Below are 14,104 nucleotides of genomic sequence, written 5' to 3' on the forward strand. Positions count from 1 at the left end.
GATGTTCATCTCTGTAACTATAACCAGGCTGTTGAATGCTGCCTGAAGAAACTGAACCACTTCAAAGATTGGTACTATTCTAAAGATATGGCCTATAAATTCAACTGAGACCTCAAAGCTACAAACAATTCTCCCATACTGCATAATCTGTTTGTATGCATTCTTCTGTACCTTCTGCACACTGGCTATTTCAAACTGTCTTTACTTACCTCTGATGTTCAATGTTGTCACTTCTTGACTCACTTTCACGGGTGAGTCAAAAGCCATCAAATGGAAAGCTGCAACTTTCTACTACCAAATCTACAAATTTTCATGTACTCTAAACAATCTTTTTCTCTGTCTTTCTCATTATAAAGAGGTGGGTCTTAACTTGTGTTCTAAAAATTTTCCTGTCCTGTATCATCAAATCTCTTCCTTATCTTCCCCAATGCTGCTGCTGCTAAGTCACTTCAGTCGTGTCCAATTCTGTGTGACCCCATAGACGGCAGCCCACCAGGCTCCCCCGTCCCTGGGATTCTCCAGGCAAGAACACTGGAGTGGGTTGCCATTTCCTTCTCCAATGTGTGAAAGTGAAAAGTGAAAGTGAAGACGCTCAGTTGTGTCCGACTCTTCGAGACCCCATGGACCACAGCCTACCAGACTCCTCCGTCCGTGGGATTTTCCAGGCAAGAGTACTAGAGTGGGTTGCCACTGCCTTTTCTATCTTCCCCAATATCAGCACTGAAAATATTCCTTTTTATAGTTAAACTTTCTGAAAAAGTTGTCCTACTTGTACTGCTTCATTTTTTATGAACATCATATTAAAAAGTTTTGCTCTCTACCCTGGTAATTAACTTCTGAATACTTTCTTGGTAAGTAAAAATACCATTCTGGTTTCCAACCTAAATAGCTTTTACAGTGTTCCTGTATTTTATTAGTCGATGTCATTTTCTCTTGTAATTTTTTTTCACACCTTTTGCTCATTTAAGACACCTGAGTGCTAAGTTGCTTCAGTTGTGTCTCACTCTTCATGACTTTATGGACTGTAGCCCATCAGGCTCCTCTGTTCATGGGATTCTCCAGGCAAGAATACTGGAGTGAGTTGTAATGCCCTTCCCCGGGGGATCTTCCTAACCCAGGCATCGAATCCACGTCTCTTATGTCTCCTGCACTGGCAGGTGGGTTCTTTACCACTAGCACCACTTGGAAAGCCCTGAGAGATATAGTATCTTACTATTCAAGGCATTTATTTGTAGCATTTCTTTATTTATTAACATTTGGAATGGAACTTACTCATAGGTTGTTCTTCAGATTGATAGGGGAATAGAACGTTAAAAAGAACCTTCTGATTCCAGAATACAAGTGTTCAATAAATTTTAGCTATTACTATGTTATTGGCTATATGAGTACTAGATCTGTGACTATAAAAAAATCATAGTTTCAGTGAATTAGCTAACTTTTAGTTGTATTTGTTTCTGACTCAAAGTATCTTCTACCTCAGATTTATCTATTCCTTCAACAAGTATTTACTGGTTTTCTATGTGCAGACAGAGAATATTCTCATTATTTGGATGTCTTTCATTTAAAATCAGATGTCTTTCATTTCCCACACTGGAAAACTGAACCAGCCCACTTCTATTTTCTTATTTAAATATTTGTCTATTAATTTAGGTTTTTACATTTAACTTTTTAAGATATCTGATATGTAATTTAATATGAGATGAAATGAGACTGCAAACGACCTTTTTCCCTAGAAGCTAAAGCAATGTTAGCAGTACCAGTCCCTGTACCATAGCTTCTTCAAACACCTGGCACAAACGATGGAGAAACTTCTACATGCATAACTGGTTTCAAGGCTCATCCAAATTTATTTTCAGATTATAAATTCTCTATTCCTAAATACTTTGTTTTCATTCATGTCTCTGGAGATGGTACTACACACTCAACTAATCTATCTTCCATAGTTTTATTGATTTTTTTCAGGAGGGAACACCAGTCATAACTCTTTCCCAATTCACATGCTCCCTATTGCTCTCATACACGACTGACAATGTAGGCAAGTACATTCCTTGGAACACTATTTTCCCCTAAATATTGTATGGATATTGCTCCATTGTCTTTGGACTTAAGTGTTTTTGGAGAGAAGCTGGAAATGTACGAGGTGTTTCTTCTGTTTAGATGTTAGCAAAATTTCTCTCTCCCTTGAAATTTAAGTTTCCAGATAGAGTTCTCATCTCAAACTTTACCTGGAATGCAAGATGGATTCATCTCTTCCCACATCCTTTGTCATTCTCAGGAAAGCTTCCTCCTTATGCTCTTTTTATTATTTCTGCTCCATTAGTGCCGTCTCGGAACACAGACTTGTAAGTCAAGTATTTCTATATGTCCTTATTTACTGTATCTTTCATTTTAGTTTCGGCCATTCTCTCTCATGTTTGTTGCCCAATCACTAAATTTTTCCTTAGTGTCAATTCTATTATTTTAGGCCTCAGGTACAGTTTTTGAGGCAGCAATGAAGAAAGAATCACAGAGAGACTGTAGTTTTAAATCCAGATTCTAAAATTCTTACATGATATTAAAAAATATGGCACAAAATTTGTATATGTAGGTTATCTCTAAATAGAAGGATTCAGGCTGTTTTGGTTTTACTTTAGTGTAACAAAAGTCTTTGAAATGTAGTGGGTGAAAATTAGCTCATCTATTCTGGTTATTTCTGCTTTCATTGACTGTTTTACAACTTGGTAGAGAAAAAGGGTTAACATGTAGAACACTCATAGCAATGCAAATGTTTCCTGTGCACAGGAATTTGTAAAAGATTTTTGTAATGTATGTAATCTATGTAGAAGATTTCCATTAATATAATGCAACTAAATTTTGTCTGGTAAATAATAATATGGCCTTCCCTGTGGCTCAGCTGGTAAAGAATCTGCCTGCATTGTGAGAAACGTGGGTTTGATCCCTGTGTTGGAAGATCCCCTGGAGAAGGGAAAGCTATGTAAATGATTTCTAATATAATGCAACTGAATTTTGTCTGGTAAATAATATAAATCTCTGTACATCACATCCATTTGAACTGGTTATAACATCTTACTGGTTCCCTCATTAATCAGTGGGCTAAATAAAATTTTTGATACATGTTAATACATAGAAAAATGTGTGTGTGTGCTCAGTTGTGTCCGACTCTTTGCAGCCCCATGGACTGTAGCCCACCAGGCTCCTCTTTACATGGAATTCTCCAGGCAAGAATACTAGAATGGGTAACCATTCCCTTCCCCAGGGAATCTTCCCAACCCAGGGATCAAACTTGTGTCTCTTAAGTCTCCTGCACTGGCAGGTGGATTCTTTACCACTAGCACCACCTACATGTAAATAACTCCAACTTACTCTATTTCTGGCTATATGAACCTGGCAGAGATAGTAAGTGGTTTTCTATTCAGATGGTCATAAAATTTCTCATGTGCAAAATAAGATCTCTAATACGTACTTTCATGATTAACAGGAGAATCAGAAATGATAATTTGTAAAAACCTTATCAGAGTGCCTGATAGTTGAAAAACAGTAAGATAAACCTTCCATTATTATGAATTCTTCTATGGCTTTCCCTTTGCTTAATTTTCTTATTTAAGCCTGCTTCCTTTTTAGTCTCAGCCTGTTCTACACTTGGGAGTTCTTGTTTTAAAGAGGTCCTATCACTTCTTACTTTATTAAACAGGGTCCTATTGGGTTGTGGTGAAGACAGTAGATTCTGAAGTCAGATTGTCAGTTTGAATCAAGGGTTTATCATTAACTATGCAACTTTGCAGAGAAGGCACTGGCACCCCACTCCAGTACTCTTGCCTGGAAAATCCCATGGACAGAGGAGCCTGGTAGGCTCCAATCCATGGGGTCGCTAAGAGTCGGACACGACTGAGCGACTTCACTTTCACTTTTCACTTTCATGCATTGGAGAAGGAAATGGCAACCCACTCCAGTGTTCTTGCCTGGAGAATCCCAGGGACGGGGGAGCCTGGTGGGCTGCCGTCTGTGGGGTCGCACAGAGTCGGACACGACTGAAGCGACTTAGCAGCATGCAACTTTGGGTAAGTTATTCAAACTCTCTATGATCTAGTTTCCCTATGTATAAATGTAAATGAAGCTTCATAATTGTATTGTTTACATTAAATTAAAAACTAGTGAATACACACAAAATATTTTGAAGTGCTTGAAAGAGAGCACTATTATTTAGTAAATAAAAACAAGTATTCTCCTCTATTTGTTAAAGTAAAGCATTTCAAAAATATTTTTGCATTCTAGGAATAAGCTGTTTCTGTCCAGCTGAAAATTTCTTCCTAAATACTTTTATCTTTAAATTAAGAGAGACTGTGGATGGCCTAGTGTGTGCCAAAAGAGACTAAGTTACTTTTAATTACCTATCCCTTATGTGTCCCCCACACCTAAACTGGATCTTAGATAACTGGACATATCTTCTGCCCATTTTCTGGTTACCCATTTAATTTAGCATCTCTGGCTTAAACTGTACCTTGTTCATGCTCACAAAGCCCAGTTCTGACAGAGAGAGAAAGTATGAGTTCCACTTTGTCTGAGTCCATAAAAATATTCTGCAGTTGCATCCAGGGTTCTTTCTGGTTTGCCAAATGTATACCACTTTCCTCAAGGTGAGGGCATGTACCAGTAAGCAATGTTCACTGTCCATATGCCACTATTCCCTACCATACACCAAAAGCAGCATGTTCTATCTTAGAGCAGCATCCACTACGGCAGACCTAATCTGCTCCACTCTGTCAGTGGTTCTTACTTCATATGCAGTGTAGTACACTAGGGTACTAGGAACTCCTTACATGCATGCGGCTGGATACTAGCCAAGGTTATTACTTTTTTTGTTGTTTCAATCAAGAATATAATGATTACACTGATGGCTGCCAGACAGAACGCTAAAATGAACAGGTCTCATGACAAAATACAGACTAGGTTAAAATATGCTACAAGTCAAATATAGGATGCATATAACTCATAAAACTCCTGTTAAAGGAATGTGTGTATTCCTCTTATCAACAACCAGAACACACGAGTACCAACTGCCAGAACTTGCATGAAGTTACTTATTTGTGCTTGTGTGTGTATCTGTGAGTACACAGAGATTATGGTCAAAGGAGTGTATGAAATGGAAACAGAAATAGAAATAGCGAGACAGGTTTGAAGAATGAATAGTGCCTTACCTGGGATACTATTACAGACTCTAATACCCTGGGAATCAGGTTGTAGTTAATTTCTGACTTGTTTAGTATTTCTTTGAGTTCTGTATCTTCAGTCCCTTCAAGGGTGATACCAAAAAATTCTATCATTTGAAAGTGTACCTCAAGTACAAAAGGGTAACTCTTCCTTTAAGAGTCCATTGATTTCCCCTGGTTCTGATGGGTAGAATCAGTAGAAGTCTATATGAGGATAAGCCATTACATATCTGAAATAAGATATTACTTCCTAAATTCTTCACAATTCTGGGTTAAAAATAAGGGTTTTCTGCAAGACCGTGTAATACGGCTAGTTTGCGTTTCCCTGGTATCCCTGGTCACTTCAACCAGATGGTCTGTTATTCATGTAGGACAGCACTCAAGAACTCGATACTCCAAGAGCGAGGCTGATTTGAAGGCAAGCTTTGTTTTACAATGTGATTGACCATTTTGCTGTTTTTAATTTCCAAAGTTCCTTAGAGTTTTCATATGAAACTCTTGGTTTTATGCAGATATTCAAGTCAACATTACCAAATGATGAATTACTCACTGAGATTTTTTCTCCAGGTTGGGCAATTTTCTTCTTCAGTTTTTTTCTTTCACGTATTAGATCATTGTGGGCCTTAAGCAACTCCTCAAAGCGAACTTTGGTCTTCACTTTAGCTTCACTCTCAACTACAAATGATAATGACTCTTGTCATTTTCTCTGCAACTCTTCTATCACATACATTATGATAAAAAATAAAACCCCACAGCCTCGCAAATACCTGCTTTAGTTAAAACAGTTGACGAGTCCTTTCTTAAACAACATTTCTTTTGGATTTGGTGACACCAAACTCACTTATACCCCACTTACCTTCTGGGTTACTCCCTCCAAAAGTTTCCTTTGCTAAGTTAACTTTTTACTTACCATGCACACAGTATCTGCCACTGTTAGTTATGTGGCCTTAAAACAAGTCACTTAACATCTCTAAACTTCATTCTCCTTATGTGTAAAGTCAGAATAATCCTAAGTCAAAGATCACTTTTTCATGAAAAATGACTTAATGCGTGACTGGCCAACAATCAAGCCTTCAACAAATATTAAAAGCTGAAAGTTGTTTTCCCCTTTAAAACATAAATCATATCAGGCTAGTCCTTGCTTAAGACTGTGAGTTTCCCAGTTCACTTAGAACAAAATAAAACAAGTTGTTCACATGCCCTACATGGTTCTCATTTCCTGGCCTGTCTACCTCTACAGCTTCAGTTAAAAAAAAAAAACAGCCCGTGACATTCCTACATTCTAGCCAGACATACCTTTTTTTCTTTTTTAGCTCTTCTGCCAGTACAGACAATTTCCCACATGAAGCTGCTTCTACCCTGTGCAGACGTCTTCTAACTCCTCACACCTGGCTGGGGTTAATATGCCTGTTTTAAATGTTGCCTGTGAAGTGGAACATTTCCTGACAACCTCATCTATATTTCTCCATTTCTCACAATGCAGACTTTTTTTCCTTCACAGCACTTAACCCAGCTTGAATTTGTATAATTATTTGTATACCTATATATATATATAAATATACTGTGACTCTCCCACTATACCCAGTAGTTCATAATGACGTCCCTAGCTATTATGGGGTCTAGAACAGAATAAATACGCAAACATGTTTCAAATAAATGCTGAATGAATGAATGCCCCAGGGCAGGTATTGGGAAACTACCTGCAGGCCAGTCAACTCTTTTAATAAAGTTTTACTGAAACACAGCCATACCCACTCTGTTAAGAATTATCATGGCTGCCTCTGTGCTTCTATGGCAGAGTTGAGTAATTATAGCAGAGACCAAACCTAAAATGTTTACTAGCTTGCCTTTTAGGAAAAAGTTCACCAAAGTCTACTTTAAAGTCAAATATCCATTTGATAATAAAAAATAAAAACTAACCATATGTTATTTACTCTGCCCAGCTGAGTCCCAAATTGCCAGCCACTGAATACATATTAACCTTAATTACCAATATTTCACAGAAAGAAATATCAAACTATGAAGTATCTATAAATGTTATATTTGGTTGATGATATCTACTTTACTCCTTAATTGGTTAAAGAATCCCTTAAAATAATCCAAACTTTAAAGTAAATAACATGCACTGCATATAAAAAATTTCATAGAAATCTTACCAGTGGGCATATCTCAGCTTTATGGAGAGCACTGAGTGATAGTATAAAGCATTGATTCAGTCAGGATCCTGTTAAAACAAAGAGATTTATTTGTAAAATGGATTTTCCAAATAAAAATTATAGAATATTCTTCATGCAACATTATGTGATTGTCCACTATCTCAACAGGTTAAAAATAAAACTAAGTTCACTTATCCCTATCTTATACAAACAACTTAAATATATCTAAATCAGTTTAGAGTCTTAAAGTGAAGCAAACTGGATCAAAATTGAGCAAAATATGTATATATTGAGAAATTTTTTTTTTAATTATTGAAAGGCAACAAGCGTCTTACTTAGTATGTTTTTAAAGTATTTGGGCTTTCCTGGTAGCTCAGATGGTAGATAATCTGCCTGCAACGCGAGAGACCCCGGCTTGATCCCTGGGTCAAAAAGATCCCGAGAAGGGAATGGCAATCCACTTCAGTATTCTTACCTGGAGAATTCCATGGACAGAGGAGCGTGGTAGGTTACAGTCCATGAGGTCACGGAGTCAGACATGACTGAGCGACTAACACTAAAGTATTTTAAGTAAATAAATGGACATTTCAATGTACTTCTGAGAAACCAAACCCCATATCGGGATTGATTTTCCCAAGTGCATACATTATTGCACTAGTAAAGTATACTTCTGGGTGGCACATTCACAGATAATGAATTTAAATATTTCTGTGCCTGCCACTGAAAATACTGCTACAACAGAAGGTTTAGCACAAATATTCATTCCATCTTCTCAGATCAATACCTGGGTGTGTATCATTGTGTACCTAAACCATGGATAAACTCAGTATATATATTCTTAAATTTTCAATTTTTTAAAAGATGAGGGTGTCTAAAACATTAATTCTCGCATTAGAACATAATGTGCACACATTTTTAAGAATAAAACTAAAGACTTAATTTTTTTTTTTAATTTGGCTCAACAGTTATGAGTTAAGGTTCTAGATCACCAGAGATCTACATCCATGTTCCTTTAGTATTAGTGGTACTTTGGACAGAAAAGTCTGAAAAGAAATGCTAAAAAGAATGTTTATACAAATAAACTAATTATGTGAGTTAACTTCTATAACAACTATCCAGTACACAGACAAAATAGACATCATTAAATCCACAGAGTAAAACCTCCCATTCCTTATTAATACGAACCAGCATTAACTCTTTCTAGATGATTTAGATCTAATAAGGCAGATCATCTTTCTAATCTACCCCAGATTAGAAAAGAGAGAGGCTGCAAAGCCAACTGCATCAGTAACTGAAACCTGGCCACACATAAATACGAACAAATATAAAGCAAATAAAGATTTAATATTTAAAGTATTCCATAGTGATTCCCTGGTGGCTCAGACAGTAAAGAATCTGCCTGCAATGCAAGAGACCTGGGTTCAGTCCCTGTGGGATGATCCCCTGGAGTAGGAAATGGCAACCCACCTCAGTATTCTTGCCTGGAGAACTCCAGAGAAAGAGGAGCCTGATGGGGCTACAGAGAGTCACAGAGTCGGACAGAATTGAGGGACTAGAACTTCATAGTGATTCAAGAATCAGGAAGATGGCTGAACTATGACTCTGAGCCATCAAGAAAGGCTTACTTCTTTTGTTTTATCCTGAGCAGAAAATTTATGACATTTTAGATGCATTAAATAAAAACTCCTAAAGAGAACAAAGAGTCAAGGATGATTCTCATGGTTTTCAGACTTGAATAATTAGACCAGTAGTATTATTAATTGGAGTACAGCACAGTATAGGCATGTCGGAGAAGGCAATGGCACCCCACTCCAGTACTCTTGCCTGGAAAATTCCATGGATGGAGGAGCCTGGTAGGTTTCAGTCCATGGGGTCGCTAAGAATTGAACATGACTGAGCATCTTCACTTTCACTTTTCACTTTCATGCACCGGAGAAAGAAATGGCAACCCACTCCAGTGTTCTCGCCTGGAGAATCCCAGGGACAGGCAAGCCTGGTGGGCTGCCATCTATGGAGTCGCATAGAGTCGGACACAACTGAAGCGACTTAGCAGCAGCAGCAGCAACAGTATAGGCAAGTATAGCGGAGTTGTTTATAACAAGTCTTGGAATTACTGTAATCTCCCATAGTTACTTGTATAGGCTGGGCAATTTGTTTCCTTATCTGTAAAGTCAGTCGAACGGCAACTATTTAGAGGACTGTTGTTAAGAGTTAAATGATTAAAAGGCTAAAAGAGTGCCTCAGAACAGACATCAACAACACTGGCCACAATTATAATAAATATTTCTTACAGGGACACTCAGTGAACTTAGTGGGACATGTTGGGCTGATACCTGATGGATATTAAGCAGCTACAAGCTCTGGCTCTACTGTCAGATTCCTGGTTCTACCCGTCAGTAGATTAATCTCTGTGGACTTCAATCCCTCATCTTTCAAAAGAGAATACTAGTAATAAATGACTTATAGGGTACTATAAAGATTAAATAAGAGTATGCAAGTAACACTTAGCACAATGCCTAGAGTATGGCAAGCTCTTCAAAAATGATAGCTATTATTACTGTATACATATATACATATAGTGTATGTGGGTGTGTATAAGGATGGAGATACATATACATATAATCCATTTATGTGAGTAGACAACAGAATATAGCAATCCAGTGATGAGACAGAGGATAAAAATTTGGGCATTATTTATATTTGTGATGATTGCAAGAAAAAAATGCTGAAAAGCAAATTTGGGGCCCACAAAATAAACTAAAAGACATCAGGCAGCAAATGAAAAACTGGGAGAAGTAACCAAAGGAAAAAAAGAATTTCAAGAAAGAAGTGCGGCATCATTATAAACCCCACCACAATACACCAACGTGATTTCGTCTACACTGTGCTCCCGAAGTGCCTTGATCTTCATTCCTCCTTCTGCTTCCTGAATTTTCACTCTGATAAACTACCCACCCCTCCCCAACCAAACTGCTAGCTTGAGGGAGGGCTAGGCCTATGCTCTCTTCATTTATGTATTCCCATTTTAAAAGGGGGTGGGGCAGTAATAGGGTCAAAAGGAGTCAGGCATAAGCTCTTGTTGTGATAATTACTGAATGTATGGCTTTGGGCAAGCCACTTAATCTCACTAAGGCTTGTTCTTTTTTTTTTTGCCTGGGAAATGAAAATGGCACCTACTTTATTATAAGGAGAAGAGGAAATACTGAAAAGTGATCAGCACAGTGGATGGCCCATTACTTTATGTGATTATTACAGTATTAAAAATAGACAATTATGTGATAGACAAAACATAATTATGTATTCACATTATTTACTATTATTTAATAGTCTAATGTACAATCCAATTAGTAAACACTAATATTATTCAATGATGAACACAGCAAATACACTACAGAAATAATCATCTCTAAAAGGTAATGTGTACTATAGCAAACACCTTAAATAATGACTTATATTTGATAAATAAGAGCATCAAGGAAAATTAAGGTCAAACTTAAAAGGACATCTGTGAATTTCATATATGTCATTATATTTAAAAACTTCTCCCTCACAATGCCTTTAACAGGACCTGCTAAGAGATATTAATACAAAATAGGGAAACAGTGTTACATTTCATCTCATTTTATTTTTTCTCTAAACACCTCATTATCAGCCAATAAACGACTAAAGATCAAAGAAAAAACAGGCAGAGGCTTGGATGATTCACTCCTTAACTGAATTTTACAGCATGGGAAAAAAGGAAACAAAAACCTGTATACATATTCAATCAATAAATCAAGATAGTCTTTATAAACATGTAAGATTATAAATATGATGAAAATTTTGGGGCATTTAAATTTCTTTCACATGTATTTTTTAACTTTACAGAGTCCTCATAACAAGCAATCTTCTTCCATAAGACCCAAGCAGTAACAGCAATCATAAATCCAACAGGTGAAAAAACTGTTAGCATCCTTTTCTCAGAAGAAGGAAAAGTCATATACTCCAGTCAGTAGATGTTCTTACAGTAATGCTGAAAAGCAGCACAGCCATTTGGAAGAGATTCCTAAATAGTATATATTTCCTTCTATTTGTATACATATTGAAATGACCCTATTACTGTAACTAGACTTAGACACGTAACAGATCGATCACCTTTTCTCAGACGTAATTAAGAAGGCATTTCACAGGTTCAAGATTCAGCACCAAGATGACACCCTAAAAGGAAATAAATGTACTTAGTGAGCATCTGATTTAAATGCTGTTAAACCAGATTCCATCCTAAAGGAGATCAGTCCTGGGTGTTCTTTGGAAGGAATAATGCTAAAGCTGAAACTCCAGTACTTTGGCCACCTCATGCCAAGAGTTGACTCATTGGAAAAGACCCTGATGCTGGGAGGGATTGGGGGCAGGAGGAGAAGGGGACGCCAGAGGATGAGATGGCTGGATGGCATCACTGACTCGATGGACGTGAGTTTGAGTGAACTCCGGGAGTTGGTGCTGGACAGGGAGGCCTGGCGTGCTGCGATTCATGGGGTCGCAAAGAGTCGGACACGACTGAGCGACTGAACTGAACTGAAACCAGAATCTGGAATAGGAAAGGCAAAGATTGCATTCACTCTTTCAGGACAACACGCTCAACGCTTCGGAGAAGATCCGCCCAGGAACGGGAGAAGAAAAGTAAGTACGTAGTGGTAACTCTCAAAACCACATCTCTTCACTCCGCGGAGCTGGGCCGGTCAGACTGCCGTGGCCCATCGCGGCCCCCGTCCGCCCTGCTGCGCCCACCGCCCCCACGCCCTCGGATCTGAGCAGCCCTCCACGCTGCTGTCCCCAGAGAGGGCAGGACAGGCCGAGTTCCCGGGCCCGGGATCCCGCCACCACCAGCCTGCAGGGTACTCACACAGAAGAGGGCGCAGAACTGCCGACAGCGGGTCCCCAGGGAGCCACCGCCCGGACCGTGCGGGGCGGGCTGGGAGTGATGTGGTCACCAGCCACCCCAGCCGCCCGCCTCCCAGGCTCTGAGCGCCCGCCTGGTGCCGCAGTGCAGGCAGCGCGCCTCCCGCCGACGTCAGCGCCTGCCTACGCCGCCGTCCCCATGACAACCGATGCGGGCCCTGCTCTCCGTTCGGACCTCTGCCGGACCTCGGCGCCCCTCCGTGGCTCCGCCCCTCCCGCAGCCCCGCCTTCTCCGGGGTCCGGAGGCGCTGCTGTGTGGCGTAGGTGGAGGCGGCGCGCGCGCCCTCAGACTGCGGTGGGGCGCGCACTCCGGGTCCGCGCGCTGGACTCCTCGGGCTCGCGCGGGCCACGAAAGGGAATCCGTTCTCCCTGGAGCGGGAACACTGGGAATACGCAGGTGCTTCTCGGAGCTTGCTACCGTCCCGTCTGTCACCCGGAAGAAGCTCTCTGATCTTCAAAACTGTAGCCAGACGAAGGCTGTCGTGGAACCCGCCAAGGCAAAGAAACATGAATGATGCCAAGAAATACACTTGTCAAGCCACCACCGCCACCACCCTCCCCTACGCGATCGTACCCACGAAATGAAACATCCTTTCAAGCGTGAAGAATACAGAATTGTACCACAGACCAAATCTTAGGGAAAAAAATTATCCACGATTCATCTGGTGCTGAGTTATCACAGTTATAGTGAGATAACTATGTGTTTAAAACAGAACAGCAGCCCCCAAAAGGTCATCTTCTGCTACACCCAGTGCCCCCTCCCACGTTCTAATTTTTGCCACAGGCGCCATCTTTAGTTCTGAGTCACCAGGGATGGAAAAATACTAGTCAAGTCAGTCCAGGACTCTTGCATTTTCTGCAGTTGCAGTCACACTAAAACCTGTTGCTTCGTTTGTGTGGTAAGAGCATTATGCATATTTCTTTGGAGTCCAGCTTTTCCATTCCCATTTGCCTCTGTACACACTTCAAAGCGTATCTCATTTGTTTTTCCAAATCCTGTGAGAAATTAGCGGTAAGTTTTAACCAACCCAGTAGATCCCCATCTTTCCACTTAAAATTTAATTCTCTTTCCAGGTTTCTATCTTGGCTTTATCCTCCCAGTTTTCTAGTTAAATTCCTGTAGATCCTTCCAAATGCCTTTTAACATCAAATCATGTCCATTCTACATTTCTAACATCCCCAGGGTAAGATCTGTCCATCTTAACTCCCACTGCCTTCTGTTCAACTTCATCACTTCTAATTGGGAGTGTTGTGAGATGGCCTCATTACCAGTCCCTTGACTCCAGTTTTGATCCCTGAATTCCATTCTCCACACTGCTGCCATACTGACCTCACTGAAAATGGGAATTTGATACCACTGTCCTGAAAATTGTTCAAAGATGATCGGTAGGAGAAAGTTGTGTTACTTTGCCGAGGATAAAAGACACATCTCTCATTGCCTTGTTTCAGTCTCATGCATAATTCATACCCTTTCATGCCCTAGTTCTTGCACATGCTGTCCTGTCTTCCTGAAGAATCCTTCCTTGTAAAATCCTGCTCCTCCATCTCAGCCCAAATGTTGTCCATGCTTTGAATCTTAATCAGGTTAACTAATTTCACCAAGTATTCCTGGTATATATCTTGTTATGGTTTGGACACTGATTCTATACGTTATACTCTAACTGTTTGCATTATACATTAATTTCCCAAGCCCTAGTGTCTACCACAATACATATCAAGTAGTTCATACTTTATAAACATATGTGAATGAGTAATAGATGACATATATTGGCTTTACAATTCAGGTATTTTATGCACTTTTCA

General features: G+C 39.6%; 1 protein-coding gene across 7 annotated transcripts in view; it reads right to left on the bottom strand.

Annotated features, from left to right (window-relative positions):
* Positions 1 to 12,507, bottom strand: part of AHI1 (Abelson helper integration site 1) — a 220,130-nt gene extending 207,623 nt beyond the window's left edge. For 6 of the 7 annotated variants that reach the window (XM_027551631.1, XM_027551630.1, XM_027551628.1 and 3 more), the window contains exons 1-4: positions 12,246 to 12,507; positions 11,498 to 11,560; positions 7,364 to 7,431; positions 5,758 to 5,882 (exon numbers count right to left, since the gene is read on the bottom strand). In XM_027551631.1, the coding sequence (XP_027407432.1) occupies positions 5,758 to 5,882; positions 7,364 to 7,373 (135 nt within the window). In that variant the 5' untranslated portion in view covers positions 7,374 to 7,431; positions 11,498 to 11,560; positions 12,246 to 12,507. The remainder of the gene's footprint in view (positions 1 to 5,757; positions 5,883 to 7,363; positions 7,432 to 11,497; positions 11,561 to 12,245) is intronic. The other variant, XM_027551629.1, reaches the window with a different exon arrangement.
* Positions 12,508 to 14,104: the final 1,597 nt, after the last annotated feature.

The sequence above is a fragment of the Bos indicus x Bos taurus genome, chromosome 9, assembly GCF_003369695.1.
Source record: "Bos indicus x Bos taurus breed Angus x Brahman F1 hybrid chromosome 9, Bos_hybrid_MaternalHap_v2.0, whole genome shotgun sequence".
Lineage (NCBI taxonomy): Eukaryota > Metazoa > Chordata > Mammalia > Artiodactyla > Bovidae > Bos > Bos indicus x Bos taurus.